The following is an 18880-nucleotide window of genomic DNA, read 5'->3' as shown; positions in this document are numbered from 1 at the left end:
AGATAAATACATGTTAATTTTTTTTTTTTTTTTAAGAATTCATTTCCTTGTGGTTGTATGACTCAGGTCGCTGTTTTCTTGCCAATAGTAATTCAGGGATGACTCAGATTCTGGAGAATGCAGTTTCTTGCCACATAGTCCCTATTAAGTCGTTCACAACACGGCCATTTGTTTTCTTCCTGGCCAGCAAGGACATGTTTCTCTTCTTCCTCTGTGACAACTAGAGAAACATTCTCTGCTCTTAAAGGGTTCATCTGATTAGATCAGGCCTACCTAGGATGCTTTTCCTTTTGCCATATGAAGAAACATAATTATAGGAGTAATATTTCATCATATTCATGAGTTCTGCCCATATTTAAGGGGAGGGGATTATCCTTGGCACGTATACCAGAGGGCAGGGATCTTGGTGGCCATCCTAGAATCCTGCTAGAAAATGAGGGGAGATTCTGGAAGAAAAGAGTCTGAGAAAGGGAGCCCCAGGATCTGCATATAAACTCTGTTTAAATCTCTGGCTGACCTCTGGACCACATATGCATGGGGTTGACTAAGCAGCTCAGGTAGGCTTAAAAAATGAACTGACATTAGGTCTTTTGCCTAATGTAGGACATTGTTACTATTTTCTCAGACTAGAATTATCTAACTCTTATTCTCTGCCTGTAGAAATCCTCTGCCCTCTTCAAGGCCCAACTCACAAGATACATCCTTCGTTAAGTGTTCAAGTGATTCCAAACATTAATTTTGTAACTTTGTTTAGATTTACTTCATTCTTCCTTGTGTTATAACTAGGTATTTATGTGTTTATGTCACTAACTAGAAAGTGCTTTGAGAATAAGCAATGCCTTATTTATTCCTGATTACCTCACATGTTCCATTGCACAGGATAGCTTGTCTGAGCTCAAATTTGTTACATTAAATTGCATCATAATAAAAAATTATCCATAATCTACCTCTATTTTTCATCTAAACCATCATCATCTCTTTCTTGTAGTTGTATAGTTGCCTTGTAACTACTTTTGCTGCTTCTGTTCTTTGCCTATCAAAAGTATTCTCAACATGATAGCCAACATACAGCTAACATAATACTCAATGGTGAAAAACTCAATGCTTTTCCTCTCAGATCAGGGATAAGACAAGAATGCCACTCTTGCCACTTTTATTCAACCTAGTATTTATTGGGAGTCCTAGCTAGAGTAATTAGGCAAGAAAAAGAAATAAAAGGCATCCAAATTGGAAAGGAAGAAGTAAAACTGTCACTATTTATAGATGGCATGATATTACATGTAGATGGCGTGACAGAAAACCCTTGAGACTCCACCAAAAAACTGTTAGAACTGATAAGAAAATCCAGTGACGTTGCAAGATACAAAACCAAATGTACAAAAGTCTGTTACATTTCTATACACTAGTGATGGACTGTCAGAAAGCGAAATTAAGAAAACAAAACCATTTTTACTTATGTTGAAAAGAATAAGACCCTTAGGAATAAATTTGACTAAGGAGGTGAAAGATCTGTACACTGAAAACTATAAGATGTTGATGAAAGAGATTGAAAAATACACAAATAAATGGAAAGATATTCTGTGCTCATGGATTGGACAAATTCATATTCTTAACACGTCCATACTACCTAAAGCAATCTATGGATTCAGTGCAATCCTTACCAAAATTCCAAAGGTGTATTTTCATGAAAATGGAACAAATGATCCTAAAATTTGTATGAAACCACAAAACACTCCAAATAGCCAACACAATCTTGAAAAAGCTGGAGGCCTCATGCTGCCTGATTTCAAACTATATTACAAAGCTAGAGTAACCAACACAGTAGCCAAAATAATCATTTAAAAATGTACTACAGATCAAGTAATATCACTCATAAAAGACTCCAATTACACTCATCTGATCTGGATAAAAACCTAAACCCTTACATTCATCTGTAAGGCACACATAGCCTGCCCTTAGACTGCCTGACCTTCCCTTCCTACTGTGTTCTTGGTCACGCTGACCTCCTCAGGCCAAGCACACCGGGCTCCCATGGATTTTTGCTTTCAGTATTCTCTCTATTCTCTCTACCAGAACTGACCAGTGCCTTCACCTCCTCCAGGTCTTTGTTCAAACGCTACTTTATCAGAGTTTTCCCTTGTTCACCATATTTAGAACCCCCAAGCCAGTGCTATCTGCTCCCTTTTTCGCTTGATTTATTTCATAGCTCTTATTACCAGACGACTTAATACCCATTTTCATATTTCTTTATTTGTCGTTTATATCTCTTATGGAATGTCTGCCCCATGAGGGCAGGGATTTACTGTTGTCACTACATTATTCCCACTGATGTTAGCAGTGTCCAGACTACAGAAGGCATTCAATATATATTGTTGAACGAATGACAGAATTAATGATTTTATGTTTTATTTACATTTTATTTAATTCACAAACTATGTTATCATATAGAGGGTTTTTTATTATAAAATGTGTTTCATATTCTCCCCCTCCCCAAATCAGTCAGAGAATACATTAAATAGGCTTTGGGGAATATTATATCCAAATTATGTTAACATTTCATTGGAGGGCTGAAAGAGCATAAAAATAATGGTAGAATTTGACATTTATTAAATAGGACATTCTATTGAATTTTTACAATATGCTCTATAATGTAAACATTTGTTATTATTTCTATTTCAAACATGAAAAGGCATAAAAGAAAAAAGAAGTAATTTACCTAAGATACTATCGTCAGTAAAGAGCAGAACTGAATTCAAAGCTAGGTAGAGCTTGTGATCTTAATGCTCCTCCAGACTCCCTTTCTAAGTATGGCATCTAAATCTGTACAGAATAATTTGCTTGTACTTATGTAAGATTCAGTGCCTGAGATTAACTTCTGCACACTAGAAAGAACACTTAACAGAGAGTTAAAAGATGGTGAGGTTAAATACTGAAGGGCTATGCGACTTTAGATAGTTGATTAACCATTCCGAACTTCAGGTTTTCAGCCTCAAATTGAGTTGCAGAGTTAAAAGAATTAAATAAGATAATGTATGAGCAAAAAAAAAAAAAAATTACGAAGTAATTTAATTCTTAAGTAATCTGTACTATGGTGTGTGCCGTGGATATGAGGTCTCTAAATTTATGGCCAAAGGCTTTAAAAGTTTGGTTTAAATTATACACAAATTAAGAATTCTAGCTATTTATCTGGCATCTTGTGAGAACCCAAGGTGCTCATTAAATAGCAAAAATCACCCAAATGGCTCCTGAGCTGACTATACTGAAAGCACGGATAATAAATACCAACATCATGATGTGCCTGCTCTCTCCTTTCAGGTGGATGGCTCATACTCTTCGCCATGATGCTGCAGGTGGTGGCGGCCTGCCCTGCGTCATGTGTGGTGTGCGCCAAAGATGTGACCCTCTGTCACCAGCTCACCTATATAGTAGGTAATAAAACCAATAACTCTTAAAAGAAAGTGTTAAGTGTATCTGGCAAATCCGTTGCCATGGCTTTCATTACACTGAGTGCTCTCTGGGCCCAGCCTGAAAGAGGTAAATTTTTAAAGAGCAAGCTTTTCACAGTGACTGAAGACTGATACTATTATTTTATTTTTCCTATTCCTGGTGGTCTCAACCAAAGCTATGTTAAGACCTGCAGAGGCAACTGAAATATTCTGCTATTACAAAAGAATACTACCATTTCATGCAGCTACATACTTTTTTCTAAGAAAAGAAAAAAAAAGCAAGCCACTTTAATTATATTTTTGTCCACACTTTATGCATATGTGAATCCTACCACTGGCTGGAAAAAAATATCAATGAATCAGAAACCTGAACTACAATTGCTCAACATTAGTAAGATTAAGTGATGTACCAGCAAAACAGATTATTATCAAAGTGCATCTAATTTTGAAAGTCTAGTCTTTTTTTATTGGTGGTAAATGAGCTGTAGAAATGCTAACAAGATACACTGCCTGTATTCATTACATATTGCTTGCTTAAGTCAACAATTTAATAAGACACCTTATTAACAAATTTGAGGAGAATGTGATTTACATTCCGATATCCAAGACGAGATAAACAAGCTATAAGTTCTTCCAATGGAAAAATTTCAGAAACAAGTCTGAGTTAAGATGGAGCAAATGAAGCTGATTTTTTTTTTCATTTTGAAAATCCTATGGCTCTATGAGAATTAAGAGATAGAAGTTATCGTCATCCCTGACAGAAGAGAGACAGTTTCAAGGGTAGTTTGTTGTACACGGCTTCCAATTACTATCAAAAACACTTAAACACTAAAATCCTACCCTCTCAAATAGATTTCCTGACTTCACTCCTTTCCCCCGCCCCAGCCCCCCATCGGAGATAGCTGATGTCGGTAAGAAACAAATATTCCTCATCTACCTTGTCGCACCTCTCTATCTTCCTTCTCATTTACAGTACATCACATTTGTGAAGTTAAATTTCATAAACACAGAGCAGTAAATGGATGACCTGTGGGTGGAGCATCTGTCTAGTCCTAGACAAGAAGTAATTGACAGAATCAATAGCCTGCTCCCTCAGACTCAATAAATCCCTAGAGAACTGGGGATCCATAAAAATGAAACTCCCTCAACCCATATCAAAAACAATATTGAGAGAAACAAAATGCTAAACTGGCCAGAATTAATAGAATTCAAATAATCAGTGATAATACTATAAAGAAAAAAAAAAACCACCATGACTTAAGCTTGCAGGTGCTGTAGAGATGGGAACAATTCTTCCAAGAGAAGGCACTGTGAAAATTCTTTGTTTTTTTTTACATTTTTTAATCTCTTTGTTTCAGCAATGCAAGTCTGAATTCCATAAGGGAATTGTGATTTGCTTCCCCCATGGTTGATTGTTCAAATATCACCTGTAGACCTCCCAGGGACAATGGTCTCTTCCATCTTTATGACACTGTCATTTGCAGTCAAAACAATTTTAGCATGATAAAGATGTGTTACAATAACTCCTGATTATAATACATCTTTATTGAGTTAAAATGCTTTGATTTCTAATGACAGAGCAGTGATGGCTCTGAGGTGATTATGGTGAAGGGATTTAACAGTCGGAAGCCCTGAGTACCACCTGCCATCACATGATATACTTCATTGGAGGGAACAGATATTAGGGAGGAGGCCAAGATGGCCCAGACTATAATGAGAACCCCACTGACAGATCCTCAGGTTATCTGGAGAGAATATGGATCCTTACCAAGATGCCAACTTTTAACCTGGAGCTAAAAAGCAGAAACCAACCCTCCTTTTCACTCCTCCCATCCAACCTATACCTTTAAGTTTGAAAGAAAAGGTGACTGCTTTCACAGCATCAATATACACTGATGGTGGGAAATGGGTTAGGAAGCTCAGACCCAGGCATGGCTCTTGGGGGAATCTGCTTGGGGCCAACAGGGCTGGAGCAGGTCACTGCACAGCCTCACAGAGGAGAAGCCTATAAAGCCACCTTCAAAAAAAATCAGTGGTGATAATTCTAAACAGTGAATTAACTTCGACATGGAAAGGAACAGATGGGTTTATGTTTCTCAAATAAACATGTCATAGAAACAAAGAATATAAAAATCCATCATTCTGATAAAGAGCCAGCTTCCCTTTAAACTGAGAAATCAGAGAATTATTTTCATTTTGTTTATTGTTCTTACCCAGGTGATAAGATTGCTCAGAGGGCATCGATTGTCTCAGCTCTCCACTGTACTCTCCTCTCACTTGTGTGTGCCTTGTTTCTGGTGTGTGCTTTTCTTCCCCACAGCAGCCCCTGTGACCACGAGGGTTTTAATCATCACTGATGGATACCTCTCCACTATAGACAGCACAAACTTGTCTCTCTTGTTTAATCTTGCCTTGCTCTCCTTGAGCAGAAATGGCATCGAGGATGTTCGGGAAGATGCCCTGCATGGTCTCTCAAAGTTGCGGACATTGTTGCTGGAGCACAACCGCATATCCAGCTCTTCGCTTACTGATCACACCTTCAGCAGGCTTCTCAGTCTGCAGGTTCTGGTGCTTAGCAATAACGCTCTCCGCACCCTGCAAGGGTCCTGGTTCCGAAACACCAAGGGCCTGACCCGGCTCCAATTGGATGGGAATCAGATCACTAATCTGACAGACAGTTCTTTTGGAGGCACAAAGCTCCACAGTCTCAGGCATCTGGATTTATCTAACAATTTTATTTCCTACATTGGGAAAGATGCCTTCCAGCCCTTGCCTCAACTACAGGAAGTGGACCTTTCTCGAAATAGGTTGGCCCACATGCCAGATGTTTTCACTCCACTGAAGCAGTTGATCCTTCTGAGTTTAGATAAGAACCAGTGGAGCTGCTCTTGTGATCTCTACCCTCTTGCCCGGTTTTTAAGAAACTACGTTAAGTCTTCTGCTCACATGCTCAGGAATGCCAAGGACCTAAATTGTCAGCCGTCTGACACAGCGGTGGCCATTGCAAAGAGTGTGCTAAAGCTGTCTGAGACCAACTGTGATTCCAAGGTTTCCAACTTGACTCTGGTTCTAAAGGACAGAAGTTCCCTCCTCCCAGGGCAGGATGTGGCCCTGCTGACTGTCCTTGGCTTTGCAGGTATGCCACGGAGAAATGTGTCCAACTCTTCTCCATATTCTTAAAATACACTGAATGATGCCAATCCTGGGCAATTGGGGAAATTTTCCAGGGCTTTGGAAGGGAGAGGTTGTCAATGAATGTGGGAGGATAGTGATTAACTTGGCACAGGTTGTTAGAATTTCCTGTTGCAGAGAAGCTAACAGAAGAAAGGGGCTTGGACCAGAATTCAAGGGCTAGGTCTTGGTATAACTACCCCTGTAATACTGAGTCTATTACCTTGCTATTTAGACTTCAGTTATCTTGTCTAGTGTGGGAATAGTATCTATATTTCATCCATCATCCATCTGCCATGAACTACTGGTACATTCATTAAAATGCTAGGAATGGGGATTAAAAAGTGATGAGACGTGGTCTCTTTCCTCAAGGCACTCACATACATGTGTATACCTCCCCATGGGATAGTAAGAATTGGTGGGCTTAACCATGTGCACGAGAACGTGCTATTAGGACAATTACATGCAATCCTGCTCTATAATGGTTGTACAGCACAATGATTAAGTACACGAGCTCTGCAATTAGATTGCCCAAGATTGAATCCTGGCTCCCCTCTTACTTGCTATGTGACCTTGGGCATGTTATTTAGCCTCTCTCTGCCTTGATTTCCTCCTATTTGGGGGTTCTGAATTCTTACAAGATTTCTGTTTGTCTAACTCGTTCCTAAACTTGGCGCATACCTCCCCAGATTGACTAAGCAGAAGATAATTTTCAACTCTATTATTTTGCTGTGGTAGTTTAAGCATTTCTTTAACTATGCATCAGCTATTGTTACCTTTCACTGGATGAATGATATAAAGTGGTACTTAGTGTCATTAGTCAAAGATCAAATACACATGAGATTTCTTGAGTCATCTACCTGGAATGTGTATTTTCCCCCTATGCTTGTAGTTCGTGGTGAAATCCTTAGCACTTGTAGGTAACCATGGCAAGGAGTGGTGGGTAGGGTGGGGTGGGGTGGGAGGTGGTTCCTCAAAGCTAGAAGACCAGAGGCTGGGCAAATTACATCCAGGACTGAAATGAAGGTTTTGAATATGTGCTATATATAATTATTCTATAGTAGGTTTCCAGTGAAATCTGAACATCATATTTTCAACTCCTCCTGAGAGTTACACTTTTAATCAGAATAGATGGAAACCAGAGTCAGGTCTAAACAATGAACTACCATCGGCAATAATCAAACTCACTTGGAAGTGAATTTAATCCTCTCAGAAAGATAAGTTGTTTTAAAAACTGTGTAACCATGTCAGTAATTATAAGTGTTAAGAAATAATTTACCATAAAAGACAAAAGTAATAGGGCAGGGAGTTTTACCCTAAATGTCCGAGAATGCTAGAGTTCAAAGACTAGTTCTAGGGAATAATTAATACATATTCGATAAGAACATACACAGATGCAAAATGTTGTGGGGCTCAAATAGATTTGGGTAATGCTGTACTAAACAAAGTGAAACTGGCTTCTTTACTGCAGTGTTTTCCTCATTGCCTTTCATTTTCTAATAAGCATTATGAACCCCAAAGTTCATACAATGTGGAGCACTTCTCAAATTCATTTAACCATTAACTCTTTTTTCACAGAGGATTTCATTACATTAGTGTTTTGTAGGGCATCATTTTGGATGATTTTCAGTATCTTCTAGGTATTTTTATATCTATTTTCGGAAAAGATTTTACTAACAACTTATGTTAGTGTAGAGATGGATATAAATTCTGGAAGATTCAAAGGTTAGTCAAAATAATAGGAAGCTTATAATAGGAAGCATGGGTAAATTCTTATAGTTATGAATACACACATGTTAAGTTTTAAAGTGTGAAAGTATCTTAATGCATCTTTCACTGAGTAATTGTTACAGATGCTGTTTTGAGAAGGTGTTTGTCTTTTAAAAAACTCTGATTTTGTACAATTTATTCTATTAAGACTCTACTCCTTTTGAAGTAAAAGTGTAGTCAATAATCTATACCTGTAGATTATGGGGTAAAAGACTTAGAACTATAATTTGACCTCTGATTTCCCTTTCCTTCTTTGGCTACAGTAAATCATTACAATTCCAGGGAATATAATCATATTCAGTGAATTTAAAACTATTAAGTGATTATTTGGCATCAAATGCTAACATCTTAACACTTCCTACTCTGAATTGGTGGGTGAAAAGAGAAAGATTTCATGAAGCTCTAACATTTCCAATGAGAACTTATTAAATTTGTTTTATGTTGTTATTGTTGTTTTTCCAACTCAGAAAGATTGTTATAACAACCTCTTAAAAATAGCAACAATGCCCATGGCAATGAAAATTCAACCATCTCCTTAATAGCACGTTCAGCCTGTATACAAGCTTCATTTGCTGCTTTCTGCTCCCTGCACTAATAGAAAGTGACCATACCTGAGTGGTAATGTGATACAGACATACTTCTAGCATCAACAGCAGGAGAGTGAGTGGTTCCTTGCCATTTAGACACAATTAGAGGAGAAATTTACCCTATAATCAGATTATGCCTACTCTCATTTCAATGGCTGATGCATGTGTTTAAAAAATTTTAGGTCTTTATTTCCTTTATTATTTGGTTTAGTAACTGCACCAGCCATACAAAGTATTCTCTTAATGATTTTACTTTTTGGACTTTTTAATCCTTCTCCCCTCCCCCAACCATTAAGTGTTCTAGGACCTAATAGGGCAATATCAAACCTAAACAATAGAAGCAACAATCATAACCATGAATCATGATGATAATTCACTGAACCTTACTTTAATCAAAGCACTGCATTAAATATGTCACATATATTACCTCACTTAATTTCTGAGTGGTAATAATCATCCCTGTTTGACAGAGGTGGAAAAATAAGGCTCAGAGAGGTTAGAAAACTTGCCCAAGGGAGGGTGCCTGGATGGCTCAATTGGTTTAGCATCTGACTCTTAGTTTCCCCTCAGGTCATGATCTCATGGCTCATGAGTTCCAGCCCTGCATCGGGCTCTGTGCTGACAGCATGGAGCCTTCTTGGGATTCTGTCTGTATCCCTCTCTCTCTGCCCCTTTTGCTCTTTCTCTCTTTCTCAAAATAAATAAATAAATACCCTCTTTCTTTTTCTTTCTTTCTTTCTTTCTTTCTTTCTTTCTTTCTTTCTTTCTTTCTCTTTCTTTCTTTCTTTCTTTCTTTCTTTCTTTCTTTCTTTCTTTCTTTCTTTCTTTCTTTCTTTCTTTCTTTCTTTCTTTCTAAAGAAAACTTGCCAAAGGGAAGTGTCAGAACAAAGCTTTGAATCCTGAGTTTTCTTACCCCATGTAAGAGATACAGAGTGTTTCCAAAATTTTCGTATTTTCATATGTTTTTAATATTTTAAAGCTGAAACCGTTGTTTGGAATAACCCTAGCTCTAGGATCTGGCAATAAAAACATTCTGGTCTACATTTTGCTACTACTTTTAAAAAATGTTGAGTCTTCAATAGATATTAAATTATTTCAAACTGTGACAGCACTAAGAATATACTGTTGTCAACTAAATTAAAATGAGGCTTATAAGACTTCAAGATCTAGTAAACTATCCAAAGGTTGAAGTTTTGTATCAGCGGCTGCTGTTCTCTTTGGAATCTTCATCCTTAACAGAACAAGGAAGCGACCATGCCTGACACTTTCCCTTTTCTTTCAAGTTCAAAAAATAACATCGTATTTTCATTAAAGTTGACTGCAGTGGAGGGAACCAGGCATGGTGCAGTCAATTGAAAAGTCTAAAATGCTGACATCATCTCTTTCACTGTTCTCATTTCCAGTGTCAGGAAACTGTGTTTTCTAGGGGAAATGACTTGCCTGAGGTCACACGGCAATTTATGGTCAGAGCTAGACTTAGAAGACAGAGCTCCTAGCTCAGTTGATAGTGATGCCATGTCTTCCCAATCACCATTTGTAACATTAGACCACTCAGTGCATTTCATTATTAGAACTCATAAACAGAATCCCTTCTGTTTATTTAAGAATATTCAATAAACATTTCTGGAGTGCCTGTGCTAGAGTTAAGGGTACTGGAGATACAGAGTGAACAAGACTGAAAAGGTCCATTTCCTCATAGTGCTTAATTCTAGCGGCGCGGGGCGGGGGGGGGGGGGCAGGGGAGAGACAGACAGTGAACAAGCAAGCAAGTGAACCCAATAATTTTATACTGTTATAAGTGCTGAGAAAAAAGGAAATCACTGTGACAGAGAGGGAGTTGGGTATAACTCAGAGACTTTGGTTTGAACATCTAGGTGGTTGAGCATGCCGTTTGTCAAGATGGGAAACAGGGATGTCTAAACAGGTTAGACTCTGCACGTGAGTTTGAGAAACACTGCCCTTTATAATTTTATTCAGAGAATAAACTATATTATTTAGAGAATAAACTTATTCAGAGAATAAGCTACACATACAAAGAACATGAAAGAACAGTACCAGACAGTCTGAGATTAGACGTCAGTCATTTTATTGTGGGAGTTCATAGAAGGGAATGATCTTTACAAGATGGAAAAAACAGCAAACATATCAAGAAATTTTGAGGTATTGATTCAGTTTTTAAAAGATAAATAAATTTCAAATAAGCAGAGATAGGAGAAAGTATTGCAGGCATCACTAAGGGTGTGCACAAAGGCTCAGAAGTACTTTAAGACTAATGAAGAGTTCGAAACACAGTGTTTTAATAACGAAAATTGAAAAAGTAGGCAAGGGAGGGAGGTTATGGCCAGACTGCAGGGAATGTTCTATGGGAATTTCCAGGTACGTACTAAATATAGTCTATTTTTATTCACTATGGGATTAAGAAATAGAAAATTTGGTTTCCTATAGGCAGAAAAAGAACTTTAATGCAAGAATTATTTTATCTTGGATGAATCTCAGTCCATGAAAAAAAACCCTTTTTTTTCTACCAAAGATATTCCAGATGACACTTTTTTCTTAAAATTTTTAATAGAGACAAAGAAAGATCCAAATTAACAAACAGAACAATGTTGAATAAACAGCCTCTGTCTGGACTGACATTTTTCTACATGGTGATAGACTGCCCACCTATTCTGATGCCCTTTAAACCATTAACCTTGATATTTGTGGATTTCACATTTGGTGATTTATACGTTTCTTCCTATGATGTTATCTTTTAATGGTCTCTCTATTTGTCACAGGAGCTGTTGGTCTCACTTGCCTAGGTTTAGTTGTATTTAACTGGAAACTCCAACAAGGCAAAGCAAATGAACACACATCAGAAAACCTTTGTTGCAGAACCTTCGATGAATCCCTGTGTGCTCATGAGGCAAGAAATTACCACACTAAGGGATACTGTAACTGCCACTTAACTCAGGAAAACGAGATAAAGGTCATGTCCATTGTGGGGTCCAGAAAGGAAATGCCGCTTTTACAGGAAAACAGCCATCAAGCAGCACTGGCCTCTGAGTCCACAGCCCTTGACAGATCATTTAGAAACCTGAAAGGGAAAGACCATGGGGCAGACAGCACTTTCTTCTGCTTTGGTGGCAGATTGCTGCAGTCAGGATGTTCACAGCCTCCTGGGAATGTGGCAGCTTTTAATGAAGCCAGCTTACTTACAAGATACTGTCCAAAGAGAGTTAAAAAGCTAAGGAATCATGAGTTGGGGGAAGTCCAACCTCAAAGTCTGCCACAGCATGTAACAAGAACAATAGGTGAGTTGTCTTGTTTTAGAAAATCCCACTCTGTTTAAATTTCTCTGAAAGAGGTAATCTCCTTTAATTTTCTCAATAGAAGAATGCCATAAAACTCATTCTGTAGCACCAGTCTATCCTTCTTATAAACATACTGGACCCCTCTGGGTGTGGTGTGGGTGTGGATTGGGGGTGACGTGTAGATGAGGACCCCCCCACCCCCCGCCCAGGAGCTGAGAGTAAGTATATATTGTGCCTTTTGGAAAGTGAATTTTCTGATCCAATGCCTAAGAGTGTTTTGGTTTTTATTTTTGTTTTTGTTTTTTTTTTTGTTAAGAAAAGAAGCCTTTTAAATAGCAATATACTGTTAAGATTTATGAGAGGCTGAGTATTGGCTTCTATTCCAACATCCTTCGAGCTCTAATGCCAATTCTGCAGTAAGCAACCTTCTCAGAGCATGACATGTTAGAAGAATGAGCCTTCTAATGCTAGTGATTCATTTCAGGAATGATGTCAAGACACACACTTTGCTTGCTGAGCTGTCAGGGATGATAACTTCCCAGTCCAGGGAAAGTCAGGACTTAATTCATCGTCCCATGTTGGGAGCCAAGTGAATCTGGCCATGACATCTACCCACCGTACATGGGCAATGTCAATATTTAGGTGGAGGCAATGAATTAAATGTCTTCCTTTTCCTTCCTGAATAGTAAGGTAATGCTTTCAGGATCAGCAGTGAAACTTTGACAGTTTCTCTGTAAAGAGGTTCCTGTCATTTATGTGAACTGGTTTACAACAAGCAGGGCTTTCTCTCAAATATGAATGGCAGAGGTGCTGCACCAAGAAATTCGCACCATGAGGATATGGCCTTAAGGATGGATTTGGGGACAATTGGAAAAGAATGAACCCGTATGCTGTCTCAGATGTGGTATAAGGCAGGATGTGAATTTATTCCATTGTATTCCCAGACTCCAGTTCTTACTAGTTTCTGGGGACTGATTATTTGATTCAAGAGAGGAATAGCCAAGGGGGGAAAAAAAGCAAAAAAAAACAAAAACAAAAACAAAATCCCAACAACAAAACATCTGCCATAGAAACCAGATCAGATTGGCTTTATTTTATAAAGAAATAAGTACTTACCCTTTCAACAGAGTCACACCTTAGACAGATGGTTAGCTTTGTCCAATGCCTTAACTTTTCTATGGGAAACTCTTATACTGAAGGGAATGCTGTCTCTTAACCATTTAAAACCCAGTCCCTTGTTTCACACAGAGAACACATTTGTTTGTCAAATCAATATATTTACTTTTAAGAAAGACTTGAAATTCTGCTACTTACCAGGCAGATGGAGATAGAGAAGACAGGTATTTGAGGAAAAAACAACCAAGACCACAAAAGAAGTCAGTAAGAGGCAATGTCACTCTGATTATGTCTTCAAACTTGGGGACACAGAACCATAGTATTTCAGGAGTAAGGGAGACTTTAGAGACTATGTAGTACAAAAGTTCCTAATATTTATCTTTGAGTCACAGAACTCTCTTAGAATCTGATAAAGGCTAAAATTCTTTCCCTAGAATAATTTTACACCCACATATAATTCTCATCTAAGTCTTGTCTCTTGATACCCATTGAGTAAATAGCTTCTCCAAGGTCACGCAGAAAATTGAAGGCAAATCTTCAAGTTAGATGCTAATGTGAAGCTTAGTTCACCTCGTCCTTTCTATTGCTGAACAGAAATACTTCTTTCTTCCTCTTGGTAAAACAATTTCAGAAGACAAGAGACAGTACGCTTATAAGATGTAATTTTAAGTCTAATATGCATTGGGTTAAGAGAATAGGGTTTGGTGTCAGACAGACTTGGGTCAAGTTCTGCCCATATCATTAGTGGACATGTGATGAGGGGAAATGTTTCACCTCTTTAGGCTTATTTCTTCACCTTAAAAGTGATAGGATGATAGGACTTGTCCAGTGGATCACATCTTCTGTGAATATTAAATGAGATAATGAAGGTATAATACTTAGCACAATGCCTGGCTCTTAGTAGATGCTTAATTAATGGTAAATATTTCTATTACTTTTATCATTAATATTATTTAACATGTATCATTAATATTATGCTAACATGTACAATTTAAAACTCACAGAGATTTCCGCAATAAAGATAAGGCCATATTCCAAAATACTCATTCATTTAACAAATATTTAATTAATACTATATATTTTTTAAAAGTTTATTTTTGAGAGAGGAAGAGCACACCTGTGCACATGTGCATGGGGGAGGGGCAGAGAGAGAGGGAGAGACAGAATCGCAACCAAGCTCCTTGCTGTCAGCACAGAGCCTGACTCAAGACTCAATCTCATGGACCATGAGATCATGAGCTGAGCCAAAATGAAGAGTCAGATGCTTACCCAACCGAGCCTCCCAGACACCCCTTAATTAATACCATATTATGTGATGGGAAATAAGGCAGATATGGTCTCTGCTTTGTAGCCAATAGTATCATAACTATTTTGTTGTTGTTGCTGAGGTTATTCTATCTTTGAAATCTGAACATTACTCAATACAGTATCATGTTCTTCCTAATATTTAGTTCCAACTGGGAAATTAATGCAGAAAAAAATTATGCTGGCCATGTGAAAAGAGTTTAGCTATTATTCATTTTTAAAGCTGACATAACCAACAACTAATGTAAAAACATACAACTATGAATGTTTTCATTTCTAATTCTGCAACTTTTAGGTCAGCATTGCAACTGATTAAAATGTGGCCATAAAGAGTAGCCTTGGAAACACACTAAACTACCCAAAGTCTTTTGTGAGTTTGGTTAAAAATCAGGAAATATTCAAGAATTGTCATAATCAGAGGAATCATTTTTGCACCTTTCATAAGGTTTCTAAGCATCTGTTTGGTTGGGGTAATAAAACTCTGCTCAGTGCTAAATTTCTGCATTTATTGTTCAGCAGATATCAACAGTGACACATTTAGTAGAAGATATGCAACATCCGGTTCAGCCTTGGCAAGAGAAAGTCTTGAAAAGCATTTAACAAATGAATCATGGCAGCCTCCAATAGAAAAAAAAGACAATGGCTTACAACCTCACAGGCAGAGACATTTTATTACAGGCTCATCATCCAAGCCTTGTGAGCCTGAGGAACATTGTGTACAAAAGGTCTTACAAAAACATAGATCAAAATATGATGATCCTTGTGGACTGTTAAAACAGAGCAGGCCTAGGTATTTTCAGCCGAAAAATTCTCTTATCTGTAAATATGTACCCTGTGATCAATTTCAAGATTATGTGAAAGAAAAGAAGCCAAATCGTAAAGAACATTCAAAGGCTAAGAAAGAGCAATTCCAAATTAACAGTGCAATAGAAAAATTCCTTATGAGTGAGGACAACATGGAGTTATCAAGGTTGTCAACAAAAATCAAGAAACCATATTCCCCAAAGAGGGTTAGCTTCTGTAATCCTGATTTAGTATCCAAAACATCAACCCATTGGAAACAGCAGAAAAGTCAAAGTAGCCACCTGACCAACTTGGATCTTAAAAAATGTGTCAATCTTCAGGAGGGAAACAAGGGAGGAAAATGGCTTACTGATCCACAGATTCTGAAAAAGAAGAGAACCAATCAAACTGACCTCAAAGGGAAAATTAAAAAACAAACTTCAAGGATAAAATTAAATTTACACCCTTTTAGAAAAGTCAAAGTCCATCCAGAAAAATCCTTGCCAGAACTCCCAAGGAAACGGAAACACATATTGTTACCACTGAATAAATTATCTAAAGCTTCTCAGAAAGAAGCCAGTATAAACCTTGTGTCCTCTGCAGAATTTTCCCAACAGCCAGAGAGTAACTACTATGTTAGACTCATTTCAAAGAGTGTGCCTCTCAAACATGCTCCAAAGCAGACCCCACATTACAAAAAAAACACTAAAAAGACTCCTCTGCTCAGTGCTAATGACTTACCTCTAGTCAACCAGAGCTCTACAGAAGTCAACTGTCACCCTACTGGCCTCATTCTTGCTAGCAGCCTGTCAACATTGCCTCAGCCCACATCCATCAAAGCTGAACACAGGCATTCAAGCTCTCAGTTCTCAACTGAGCAAATGGAAGGTGCAACTCCCCTTGCATTGGATGTTCCTGGGTACTTACCAGCTACCTGGGAAAGTACAGGAAATGAGGTTTTACCACCCAGCAGTACCAGGGAGACAACTGACCAAGAGGCAACAGAGCCCACGCAGCACATGGAGCAGGACAAACCAAAGACCACTGAGCCAAATCAGCTTTCTTTGTCTCTGGGGAATCAAACACAACTTGTAGGTTTCCACAAGACTGACACCTATAAGGAACATACTTTAGATCAAAATCAAACTTTAAAACATGTAGAGCAACACTCAAGTCATAAACAACTTAGAAATGAAGAAAAAACATTAATGACAAAACCAAAACTATCACATCAAATTGTGGAAAGTTGTATTACGGATGAGGGAAATGATGTAGGAAAAAAACTTTTTCAAACAGAAACTTATGATTCCTCTCTCATTCCCTCTGAGACACAAGCCAAGGGTGACCTAACAATGATGAAGACAAATTCTATTCCCTACCAAAATAGAACAGAGACTCCCAAAGATATCAGTACTTCTCTCAGTACTCAAGCCATTTGGAATCTAACCAATAGTGGCAAAAAAGAAATTGACAGCACAAATGCATTACCTAGAGATGATGGCACTGAAGCACTACAGATAAAAATATTAGAAAAAGAAGAGAATAAAATGCTCGATGAAAGTGAGGCAAATTCTAGTACATTAGTTAGGACTTCACAGATGACCTTAAAAGGCAGCAGAAAGGAAATGCAGCAAACTTGGGGAAATGGAAAAAGTGAAAAAAACATGTTGTATGATTCGAGTTCTGTTGAGGCTACTATTACAGCTAAGGATTTGAGTATCACATGTTCCCCTGAAACTGAAAATAGACCTTCTTGTAGTGAAATTAACACTAATATGCAAGATTTGGGAGCCATTCAAACTATTCAACCAGATAAAGATAACAACACACATGAAGAAGGGACAGTAAGAGTGGAGATACATGAGGTGCTTTCCTCCTTATCAGAGTTAAAAGACGCTAGTTTTGAGACAAAAACTAAGGTGCCTCTAATTCCTAGAAGAATAACTTAAGCTGAAAACTCTGCTTCAAAACCTACACTGTATCCACCTTCTGCTGATTATGTTAATACATCACCTTTAGAGGCAGAACTCAACTAATAATCATTTTCTACGTTAGCTTTCTTCAAAAGGACACACAAACACCCCCTAGCCTTTGCATACATTTCCAATGTATTATTTTGGAGGAAAAAATCCTCAGTACCTCATTGTTATCAATGAAATAAAAGTACTACTGAATATAATGCAAAAATCAAAGATGGAGCCACAAGATATGTTTGACACAATTAATTGAGTTTGCTTCTCTAAGGAACAGAAAAATGGGAAAGAAAAGTTTTGTCTAGTCCTGGAAAAGAAAACAAACATAAAAAAAAAAGCCTTAAGCAAATGAAAGATTAAATAAGAAAAAAGTACTTGAACAGTTTACACTTGATGTTTATTTTATGGAAATTACTGTACACATCTCAATTAGTGGTATTACAATATTGCTTTCTACACAGATGATTATATATTCATATTTGTGCCTGATCTGTTTTCCTAATTATGGTATGAAAATAAAAATTGAGCTTTGTTTGTTAACTGTAGTCTAGCTGATATGCATATTGGTATATTTCAACCATTTGCAACTGTTCTGTTGACAATTATCCTAGATCTTAAGTAGAGTTTTTAAAACCTGTTATTTCAATAAGAGAAAAAAATTAAGGATTTCCAGGGGTAGTAGGCTTGTTCTGTAAAACCTGTAAAATCCTCTAAATCCACTAGGTGGGGATCTCAGCTTCAATCATTTTAGAAGAACAAATGGGGCTTCAAGATCAACACAATGGATCCTGAACAAAAGGAATTTTAACAAGCCTTATTGCCAATTATTATTAAGATTTTGAAAACTAAATAACCCATTAGTGTATAAGCTTTCAAGGTTTGATCTCTTGAGTTTAGCATGTCACAATTTTTTGGTGTGAGTACTCCTTGTGCACAGAAATTAAATGTTCTTATAAATATTAGATTTAAAAGTAATAGTAGAATAAGCCTCTCTCATTCAAAGCCAGAGTTATTGGAAAGATAGAGGTATACTGAAACCATTTTATTTTTGATATCCCAGTAAAACATTCAAAGCATACCTTCATGGTATACAATATTACCCTATTTTATATTTCCTAGTGGGGGGAAAAAGGTTGTACTTTCTCTGCTCCTATCTATATATAATATATTTTTATATTTTTATATCTTTATATATTTTATATATTTATATATTTCTTAATATATCTTTATATATCACTATCTTTATGTCTATATTTGGCAAATGGTTAAGCTTAAAGGACTACTAGAATAATGTAAATACTCTTAGATGATCCACCTATCTCCTATTTTTTCTCCTATTCAGAATTGCCAGCAAATGATGTAACTTTCTTATTTTGAAAGTCCCTAACCTTATTCCTTCTCTTCTGTTTTCTCTCTGGGTTTAAAATTTCCTTGCT

General features: G+C 37.3%; 2 protein-coding genes across 4 annotated transcripts in view; one reads left to right on the top strand and one right to left on the bottom strand.

Annotated features, from left to right (window-relative positions):
• Positions 1-18880, bottom strand: part of TNNI3K (TNNI3 interacting kinase) — a 283164-nt gene that overhangs the window by 60195 nt on the left and 204089 nt on the right. The window lies entirely within an intron of this gene.
• Positions 3284-18123, top strand: LRRC53 (leucine rich repeat containing 53). Its single transcript, XM_027058870.2, is given in 4 exon segments — positions 3284-3429; positions 5767-6582; positions 11752-12267; positions 15208-18123. Coding segments are annotated over 4 exon segments (3723 nt in total). The 5' UTR covers positions 3284-3338; the 3' UTR covers positions 17508-18123.

The sequence above is a fragment of the Acinonyx jubatus genome, chromosome C1, assembly GCF_027475565.1.
Source record: "Acinonyx jubatus isolate Ajub_Pintada_27869175 chromosome C1, VMU_Ajub_asm_v1.0, whole genome shotgun sequence".
In the NCBI taxonomy this organism is placed as follows: domain Eukaryota; kingdom Metazoa; phylum Chordata; class Mammalia; order Carnivora; family Felidae; genus Acinonyx; species Acinonyx jubatus.
Note: the sequence above shows the minus strand (reverse complement) of the source record. Positions and strands in the feature narration are given on the sequence as shown.